At 33.4% G+C, this 11,317-nt stretch overlaps 1 protein-coding gene across 1 annotated transcript in view; it reads right to left on the bottom strand.

Annotated features, from left to right (window-relative positions):
- Positions 1–2,979: 2,979 nt before the first annotated feature.
- The window catches only part of tex264b (testis expressed 264, ER-phagy receptor b), a 48,485-nt gene continuing 40,147 nt past the window's right edge, over positions 2,980–11,317 (bottom strand). The window contains exon 4 of the mRNA XM_016482757.1: positions 2,980–3,485. Coding sequence (XP_016338243.1) covers positions 3,193–3,485 — 293 coding nt within the window. The 3' untranslated portion in view covers positions 2,980–3,192. The remainder of the gene's footprint in view (positions 3,486–11,317) is intronic.

Genomic DNA, 11,317 nt, shown 5'->3' with positions numbered 1-11,317 from the left:
TACACTGACAGCCACCAAATACACAGGTGGTAATGAGAAAACCAGATGATGAATCAAAGCTCATTACAAGTAGCTTTTCCACAAGCTGAGGAGGAAAATACTAATATATAAAGCGTGTAATAAACACAAAACACCATCATAGTAACACACACAATGCTAAAATAGTGTGATACACGTGACGTTAATTTAACAACATAAGATGTAACAAAACCCTAATGTACATAACTGAAAAAAAAAAAAAAACGAAGAAGAAACAGTTATTTCAATGAAAAACCATCAAATGTGAAACGTCACACAGGAAATTCTTGGACTGTCAATTTACGTTTTTTTTTCGCTGTAAATTATAAGATGACTAATTCTTTTCACTTCCAAAAACTGTAAATTTAACAGTATTTTACTGCATCCCATTAGATGTATTACAGTTTTCTCTGTATATACAGTAATGGAACTTCCTGTCAATCAATTAACAGGTTTTAACTGTAGTATTTTTACAGTCTTTTACTGTTAAAACCACAAAAATAATTTTGTACAGTATACAGTCTCACCCTTTCTAATGGTCCTGGGCCAGCATAAGCTGCAATGTGGACCAGACTTGATGGTGCAAGTCAAACACTATCATCAACAAGACTGTGTGAAAGAAGAGGGAGTATTTGATACACTTGACCGTGTCTGTGTGCTTTTGAAACTTCTTTAGATGTCTCAAGAGGCAGTGTTGTGATGTATTGTTTTCAATTAGTGCCTATAGTATCTACAACAGTGTGGATTAAAATGACACTTTGAAGCCGACTGTGTACATGGACCCTCTGAAAAGTTCAATGTGCAGACACATCATAAATGCATCTCTTTGGAGATCAGACAATTGTTTTGGTTTTACAGAAAACAAAGTAGTACCAGACATAATATAGAGAGGGATTTACAGTAGTTTGTGTCTGTCTGGACTCTGGAGGGTATTACAAAAACTAGACATCAAAGTTTTGAAGTTTATCGGAATTGGTTGATTTTTAGTGGTCAGTCACTATGAGACAAATAAACAAACTGTTAGATGTGTGGTGGTTGTTTAAACTCTAGACAAAAAAAGACAGGTTAAGCTAATTAAATCTTTTATTAATTTATAATATAATAAATATTAACTAATAAAAAAAGTTTAAACTAAAAATAGGTTGAACTAAAATCAAAATAAAAAAATATAAAGCTAAATTGAATTAGTGAAAAAATAAAACTAATAAAAATGAGAGAAGCACATTCAATTACTAAAATTAAAACGACTGAAAAAGTAAAAATGAGTAATAAAGTTAAAATAATTAAGGTAATTAATATTAATAAATACTATAATAGTATGTAAATAATATTAAAATAGCACTGGGAGTATGTGCAAGTATGCCATCATTACAGAAACAAAGGTGTAGATTTATGAAGAAAGAAGAACCAGTCCTTTCTGTTAAAACTCTTTATTAAGTTGCTCAACAACTAGCAGAACAAATCACTAAAAATTCAAATCAGACATTGATATGAAATATGATCTAAACTAACAATATATCATGTGTGTCCTGAAATATGTGTGAACTTGCACAACCTGGATCAAAATGGAAATATTTTCAAGGATAAACATTCAAGACATCACCAGAGGCCCACAGTTGGCTCTGTAATGTATTTCTTCAATAGAAATGTAAAAAAGTATAGTGAGTAACACCTCAACATTCAACACATAAAAATACCACTGTATTATTTAAGAAAATATACTACGCTGATCAAGTGTAAGTAGTAATATCAGAGGGAAATCCAGTAAGTATATGCAATACCATTTATATCATAAAATATGATCAGATAAATATATGGTCCAAACATCTTTAATTGTAAAAACACATAAAAACGTGCTGGAAATGTGCTGCAATCATCTCCCTCCTATTTGTCAGTTTCTGGCGCAAATAAAGATTTGCTTTTGTCTATGAACATATGACATTGATGAATGAATATTCAAGTCACATAACTCCCAGTTTTGGGAGTTACTTTGGGCGCAAATGAGCAATTACTGAAGGATGAAGACAATGTGTGGATAGAGAATAACAAATGAGACTCAAATAATTGAAAGCTGAACATTATATAAATTCAATGTCATCAATGTCAGTTTAACTTCAGTCATTAGGAACTTACGATCAATAACAAACAAATAACAGTTTCACTAATGAAATGCTAATGAGGGAGCATGAAATACAATTATGAAGATGCTTTCAAGAAATTCAGGTTACCTGGTTCAGTTTTTTTTTTTTTTTATGTCTACAGACACAATTCTGTACCTGCTGATTCCCTTTGGAATATAAAACAATCTTGACTAAACAACTTTCATTCTTATTTATCAATAGAAGCACCTCTTTTACCATGTTTTTCACACAAATCCACCATAACACTTAAAGGGGTAGTTCAACCCAAAATTTTAATTCTGTCATTATTTCTTCACCCTCATTATTTTTTTTTTTTGTAGATGACAAAATTAGGAATTTTCAACCACTGTTCAAAGTTGTCAAGACATAAAAAGGAAAAAAAATCACAGCAAAAGTTGTTCATATGACATGTGCACTATATTCCAAGTCTTTTGAAGCCACACCATAGTTTTATGTGAGAAACAGACCAAAATAAAGTGGTTATACATTGATAATCAACATAATTTACTCAAATCTGATCCTTCTTTTTTTCATATTTATTCAAATCTGAAATTGCATAGCTTTTACTAAAACAACATTTATTGTCATGTATGTAGTAACCGAACATTTGTGGATTTTGGTAGAACGTAACAAATGGCTTCAGAAGACTTGGAATCAGTGTTGTTATAATTAACTAAAACTGTTAAAAATCATTAATTGAAATAAAGCTGAAATAAAACTGATGGAAAACTAAAAATAAAAAATAGAACCGACAAAATCACATCAAATTACTAAAATGAAAATGAACACTGAAAGTATAAAAATAAAAGCTAGTTTAAAATATTAATTTATACTATGATAGCATAAGTAACACTAAAATAAAACGTATTGGAATAGAGCAAACAAGTCATATGGACCACGTTTATGGTGCTTTTTGGAGTATGTAAAGATTGTGCAAAAAGCTATTCGGTTATTTGCACAACAAAAACAATGACAGAATTTCCTTTTTTTTGGTGAACCATCCCTTTAAAACCATCTAAAAAATTCCGCTCTCTCACTCTTCCTCGACCATCATCTCTCTGTCTTGGCCCTGCAGGTTGTTTTTGCTGCTTCCTGTGATTGGTGGAGGGGTGTGGTCACACCTGTCCGTCCTCTCTGAGTTGAGATCCAGCTCCTCGAAGGAAGAAACGCTGGAGGTGTCGCTTCTCTCCACATGGTCAAAGTCCCAGTGTTGATCTCCGTCTCCGTGTGAGTGCGTCCGCGTGGTGGACGGGGCAGGTGAGGTGTCCCGGCTTTCCGAGGGGGGCAGGCGGCTCACGGAACTGCGCTCGCTGTGGGAGTCAGCACCTGTGTGTCACACGCCCACACAAACACAAGAGGTGATTCATTTCGCCATAGTGTCACAGCGAGCAAGCAGCACCTCCGCTAATGAAAGCGTCTCCTGTATGGCTAGCATACAAAAACTATCAAATATTTCTGGAACTCCTGCCCTCCTCATCTCTTAACATCTTCTCATTTTAGAGCAAAAAAGAGACACTCGTTCCCTTCTGTTTAAGCAGCTATTCCAGGTTGTTTCTGCTGTGGTGCTACTTGCTAATTAGCAGTTGTGCGTGTGTTCGTGGAAGGGAGATGATGAGTGTTTGGAGAACCGCATATGTTGGAATTGGAGTGTGTGAACACAACCTTTGCAGATAACTAGATTTCTGCTCGCCTGTTTAAAACTCACTGCCATCATGCTAAGATACTGGCATTCAGTTGCTATGGGTCTTAGTAGTTTTTAGCACACATTATTAGTGGTTGCCCATTTCTCGCGTCCCTCCTTCTATGTACATCTATGCTGTTTTATCATCTACTAAGAGAAAACTATGTCTGATTGCTAAAAAAGTAATAGTACATATTTTTCTAAATAGGTCTTATGTGGTAAAGCTTTTGACTCCTTTGACCACCTAGCAACCATTCAAAACACCCTAGCAACTGGATAGCAACATGCAGAAAACATCTTGAACATCTTAGGAACTGCATAGCAGCATGGTGGCCTCACTCAATATTTTCTTTATTAACATAGAATCTAGTTTTTCATTCTTTTTTCATGTATGAAAAAGTAATTTTAAACACACAGATGCACACTTTTTTTTAATTAAGGGGGAAAACCAATAATTTGATCATTATTGTGGTCATAACCAATAAATGGCTGATTTTAAAACTCTATACTATTTTGTCTAAATAAATTAAAAAATAAAATCTAAAAACAATAATTTTGAAATGCTACACCAGTGTTGCTATTGTTAACTAAACATAAAAGCACTAAAATAATTGTCATTAATTAAAATAAAGTAATTATAACTATTACTTAAACTTAAATAAAAGTTAGATATCTTGCCTTGGCAACTGGCTGAAATACAATACATAAACAGAAATTTATATATAAAAAAAACTAATAAAAATGACTAATAAATTTAAAAAAAAACTAATAAAAAGCACATAAAATTACTAAAACTTAAACTAAAATTATAATATTAACTTGAAATATAAAATTAAAGGCTAATTCAAAATAATAATAAATACAATAATAGTATTGAAATAATTCTAAAATAACACTCAAGATTTTCTTCAGAAATGTAAAATATAGTTTTTCATTCTTATTTCTGCATTAAAAAAATGCTTTGAAATGTACTAAGTGCACAAATATTAAAATTCAGCCCAGTCCCGATAATCAGATAATTATAATGATCATTGTGGTCGATGACCAAATGATATTAATCTGATATTAAAATTCTATACTATTTTGTCTAAATAAATAAAAAAATTATTATTTTAAATGCTACACACGAATTAGCCATTACATTATAAAGTATGAAAAATTAATATTCTGAGATTTACTAAATATTATATTTAACAGTGCTATTTATTTGTGTGGTTTTTTTTTAGATCAAGTGAGGGTTAGATGACAGCAAAGGTAATCTAAATGTAAAACAGTGGAAATGATCAAATGATACATTAAAAAGAATCGGAAATATCAGCCAAATAATTGATATGGTATCGATACAGGTACCATATCTAAACTATGAAACATAATAGTTCCTATTAAAACATAATCTTCTGTATCCCTGTAGGATACACAGGAGTTTTAGACACACACACACACACACACACACATAGAGCAAAAAAGAGACACTCGTTCCCTTCTGTTTAAGCAGCTATTCCAGGTTGTTTCTGCTGTGGTGCTACTTGCTAATTAGCAGTTGTGCGTGTGTTCGTGGAAGGGAGATGATGAGTGTTTGGAGAACCGCATATGTTGGAATTGGAGTGTGTGAACACAACCTTTGCAGATAACTAGATTTCTGCTCGCCTGTTTAAAACTCACTGCCATCATGCTAAGATACTGGCATTCAGTTGCTATGGGTCTTAGTAGTTTTTAGCACACATTATTAGTGGTTGCCCATTTCTCGCGTCCCTCCTTCTATGTACATCTATGCTGTTTTATCATCTACTAAGAGAAAACTATGTCTGATTGCTAAAAAAGTAATAGTACATATTTTTCTAAATAGGTCTTATGTGGTAAAGCTTTTGACTCCTTTGACCACCTAGCAACCATTCAAAACACCCTAGCAACTGGATAGCAACATGCAGAAAACATCTTGAACATCTTAGGAACTGCATAGCAGCATGGTGGCCTCACTCAATATTTTCTTTATTAACATAGAATCTAGTTTTTCATTCTTTTTTCATGTATGAAAAAGTAATTTTAAACACACAGATGCACACTTTTTTTTAATTAAGGGGGAAAACCAATAATTTGATCATTATTGTGGTCATAACCAATAAATGGCTGATTTTAAAACTCTATACTATTTTGTCTAAATAAATTAAAAAATAAAATCTAAAAACAATAATTTTGAAATGCTACACCAGTGTTGCTATTGTTAACTAAACATAAAAGCACTAAAATAATTGTCATTAATTAAAATAAAGTAATTATAACTATTACTTAAACTTAAATAAAAGTTAGATATCTTGCCTTGGCAACTGGCTGAAATACAATACATAAACAGAAATTTATATATAAAAAAAACTAATAAAAATGACTAATAAATTTAAAAAAAAACTAATAAAAAGCACATAAAATTACTAAAACTTAAACTAAAATTATAATATTAACTTGAAATATAAAATTAAAGGCTAATTCAAAATAATAATAAATACAATAATAGTATTGAAATAATTCTAAAATAACACTCAAGATTTTCTTCAGAAATGTAAAATATAGTTTTTCATTCTTATTTCTGCATTAAAAAAATGCTTTGAAATGTACTAAGTGCACAAATATTAAAATTCAGCCCAGTCCCGATAATCAGATAATTATAATGATCATTGTGGTCGATGACCAAATGATATTAATCTGATATTAAAATTCTATACTATTTTGTCTAAATAAATAAAAAAATTATTATTTTAAATGCTACACACGAATTAGCCATTACATTATAAAGTATGAAAAATTAATATTCTGAGATTTACTAAATATTATATTTAACAGTGCTATTTATTTGTGTGGTTTTTTTTTAGATCAAGTGAGGGTTAGATGACAGCAAAGGTAATCTAAATGTAAAACAGTGGAAATGATCAAATGATACATTAAAAAGAATCGGAAATATCAGCCAAATAATTGATATGGTATCGATACAGGTACCATATCTAAACTATGAAACATAATAGTTCCTATTAAAACATAATCTTCTGTATCCCTGTAGGATACACAGGAGTTTTAGACACACACACACACACACACACACACACACACACACACACACACACACACACACACACACACACACACACACACACACACACACACACACACACACACACACACACACACACACACACACACACACACACACACACACACACACACACAGACAGAGTAAGTGACAGTATGAGAGAAGACAGACAGACTAACAGATTGAGAGAGGTGCCACACAGCCTGAGCTTCACTGAGCAGTGTGTGTGCTCATGCTGCTAGTGAAGGAGTCCCTGCATGCTCACACTCAGCGTGTCAGAGTGACAAACGTGTCAGGACCGCTCAGGATCTCAGCTTTTTTTTCTGCTTACGTCAGTACTTCTAAGATGAAGGGATGTTTTGTGTGTCTATTAGATGACCATTCACTTAATGTTTATCTGCCTCCTGCTCTTCCTGTCATTGTGGCATTTTTTAAGTAGGGATGGACAGACTAGATGAAGGGAGGATAGTGAGGGATGACAGGGATGTGTGTGAAAGTGAGAGGAATAAAGATGAAGAGACTGATAGTGTCGGAGAGAGAGAACAAAGTGTCCTTCATATGCCATCAGCATGCAGATGTTGAATGCTTAAAACTGTAACATTTTATAAATTTTGCTTCAAAACTCACAAACTACTACAAATGTGAGTCAGTAGTAATAGTAACACTTATTAACACAATATTTGCATTTAGAAAGACTCAATGACGAATAGACTCAAAGACTGAATTTGGCTCATCTTTTTAATTGTTTACCACCCGCTTTCTGCAGGAAATAGCATATTTGCTGCATGCAAATAGTGCTGAGTTTTGTGAATATGCACTCTATAATGAGCCTAATTTACATAGAAAGGACAGATGTTTACACTAAAAAAATGCATATTAAATGTAGCGCTATTTCTATGAATTTAATGCCTAGTTAAACTGGAATGCAAGTGTTTTCTGAATTTGCTGAATTGAAACAAAACTTTTATTAATGTACTGTATCTCAAACAAGGTTGTAAGAATATTACACATTATTTTTTAATATTAAAGTAATATATAAAAATGCTACTATTATTTAAAATTAAAAATGGCTTAAAATTGTTTCCACCTTTTTAATTTTTGTAACAGTGAGGAGGAATAATATGTGTTTAAAGCACACATTACAATTAAAGCATACATACAGTATACATGAGTATATTTTAAAAGAATCATTAAAGATTTTAAATATGGTTGATTCTTTTTATTAAAATATATTTATTAACTGATAAGTCAAGAAGTGTTTTTAGTTAATTACTGTAATGGAATAATGCTGATTACTTCATTAAACACATTTTAAAGATTCAATATTATATTTCAATTTATCCATATAATATGTACTTTTTTTAACTAGTGATACAGTTACCCTGACCTCACAAAATCTGCTTCCAGAGAGCTAAAACTCTGTCAGAAAATAGGTAGTCATTTAGATTCAGGGGCATCCAAACTGAAAAGAAGTAAAGATCTGGACAATTGCAAAAAGAATTGTAAAATGAAATCTAATTGGTCTCAAAATTGTTTTTGTTGTTAATTAAAAAAAAAAATCTCAAAAAAAGAGAGAACCTTAGTGAGTGTATACTTAAGTGCAGTCACTCCGTTGTGATTTTGAAATTTAAGGTGTTACAATTGCCCTTGGGTTCCCATATGTGACGACCGGCCTTGCCATTTAAAGCACATTTCAGTGCAATATGCCACTTTGACAAAACTCATTTTGAAGCTGTTTCGTGAACAGCATCATTCACCAGGGAACAGATGTTGAATGCGTAAATCTGAGCAGCGAGGTCAGCTTCACGCCACTTCAGCAAAACAGCGATTCCTTCGGCATGACAACTAAAACATCACTTGACAACATCACTTGCGGTATCTGCTTAAATGCGCCACTGACACAGCGCTGAAACATAACACTAAGTTATTTTTTTTTAATTATCGCGTTTTAACTCAATCTTCAAAAAGAGATGATACTGCACATTAAAGGGGTCATATGATGCTACAGTGAGCAGAGGCCAGCGGCTAGAGTGAGGAACGGCCGGAGGACTAGAGTGAGCAGAGGCAGCGGCCTTGAGAACGGCGCGGCCGGCGGATTCGACGAAGGAGACTTACGGCAACCACATGTGACGACCCCGGGCTGGACTCCACTTCGTCCACGGTGAAAGCCGATCCGGCGATACACAGCGCAAAGTTGTTGTATTTCCTCAGCAACCAGCACGGATTAGCTCTAGGCATGACGAAGCAGATATCGTCCTCTTTTGGAAGGCCAAACAAAGTAGTCAGTCATTTCTGACTTTACAGCTTCAGTGAAACATCCCTGGCAATTTCAAAACACAGCGCAGACATCTGCTCAGAGACAATCAGAAGTACTTCACAATCAAGGACTAGAAAATCTTTTTTTTTTCTGTTCACATCTGTTCTCTACACTTTGTCACTACAGGCACACTGCTGGCAGACTTCTGCTCATTAAAAATGTAAAATCATTTCACAAAAAAAGTGTAATTTATGTTATATCATGTTATGTACACTAATAAATCATAAGCACATGTTTATTTTGGTACCAGAAAGACAGACCGAGAGAACTGACAGAAATAAAAGTGGGAAAAAAATATATATATATTTCTATATGGAAAATCAAATTAAATCAGAGTTTCTACTTTGACTACTCCTTTTAATATTGCCATAAATTCTGAAATGGTTATCAGTAATGGGCAAAAGTGTAATTTATGTTATATCATGTTATGTACACTAATAAATCATAAGCACATGTTTATTTTGGTACCAGAAAGACAGACCGAGAGAACTGACAGAAATAAAAGTGGGAAAAAAAAATATATATATTTCTATATGGAAAATCAAATTAAATCAGAGTTTCTACTTTGACTACTTTTAATATTGCCATAAATTCTGAAATGGTTATCAGTAATGGGCGAGTGACAATTATTAACAGCCTTCCTGTTGTTTAAACAGTAGAACATGGTGCTAGCAACCCTAAAGTCATTGGTTTGATTGCTAGGAAATGCATGAACTGAAAACGTGTAGCTTAAATGCAAAATAAATTGCTTTGGATAGAGTCTGCCAAATGCATAAATGGAAATGTTTTAATAATTGTTATATACTGTTTTTTGTCCAAACAACATTGGACCCCATTCACTTTCATTGTATGAGCCAAAAAAATAAAAAATAAATAAATGATTGAGGACAAATTAATTTTCATTTTTGGGTGAACTATCCCTTTAACTTACCTAAAATATGTAGAAACCTTAAATAAGAGTACGTTATTCCTTAAATACTTTAGAAATATATAATAAGTTTATATATAATAAGCCAATACTGAAAACACACATATTAATATTTTACTTATGTTGATAGATAAATTTCTAGTGCATTTCAAACATGTTTTCTGATTCACACGATTTCATGTTAGTATCTAAAGTTACAAACCAACTAGCAACTAACTTTGCTTCTTAGCAAGTGCTAATTTTGAGGGTCTGCGTGTCCTGATAGAGGATCAAATGCGCGCTTGAATGATGAGAGGACAGTAGGAACAAGACATGCTGAATAACATATTGAATTTAGCAGCACATTTGGACCCAAATTTGTCCTTTAATCTTCCATCTTCTCTGCTTTAATCTTCTCCTCTATCATATATTATAGTCATTACAATGTATTTGTTTCAGGGTAACAGGTGGAACTGGCATCACTAGGACTCACACACACACCGTCCAGGACAGCTGGTGTGGACAACACACCCCTCAGGTCACAAACAGCTCACCCGTGTTTCATATTTGCTCGGCGGTACCTCTGGGCTTTGGTCTGACCAGGGCAATACGCCATGGATACACACAGATTGTTTCTCATTATCACTAGAGCAGGTGTAGGTGATCACACAGTTCAGCCAATATGACACGTCCACGTCAAAACTCCATAAGGTGATGGTTAATGCCTATTAAAACACTGTGGTGTAGGGCTGCACGATAAATCGAAATGGAATCGAGATCGCGATTCGACAGAAGCTGCGATTGTCATGCTTATCTTTAAGTGAAACACGGTTCTGTGATCAGCAGTAAATCTCCATCCAAAGGCCAGAGGGCGCTCTCGCGCTGAAACTCCAAATACGCCTCGCAGAAGAAACCCAGAAAATGCCTATCGCTGCAGCTGAATAAACAGAAGATTCAACTGCTTTCATTGATTCAACGTGACTAATAAACACACGACTACGGCAATATACGGTTTATCTGAGATCTTATTATTATGATTTTCATTAAAATAAAGTATATTTATAATGCAATGCCTTTATCACTGCTTAAATACTATGAAATATGTTGCGTGCCTTATTCTGTGTAAGAAGCCACATCATCTCACAGAAGGATTTATTTCAAACACTCGACTGAC

Source organism: Sinocyclocheilus anshuiensis, unplaced genomic scaffold (genome assembly GCF_001515605.1).
Source record: "Sinocyclocheilus anshuiensis isolate Anshui unplaced genomic scaffold, SAMN03320099.WGS_v1.1 scaffold465, whole genome shotgun sequence".
Classification (NCBI taxonomy): Eukaryota; Metazoa; Chordata; class Actinopteri; order Cypriniformes; family Cyprinidae; genus Sinocyclocheilus; species Sinocyclocheilus anshuiensis.
Note: the sequence above shows the minus strand (reverse complement) of the source record. Positions and strands in the feature narration are given on the sequence as shown.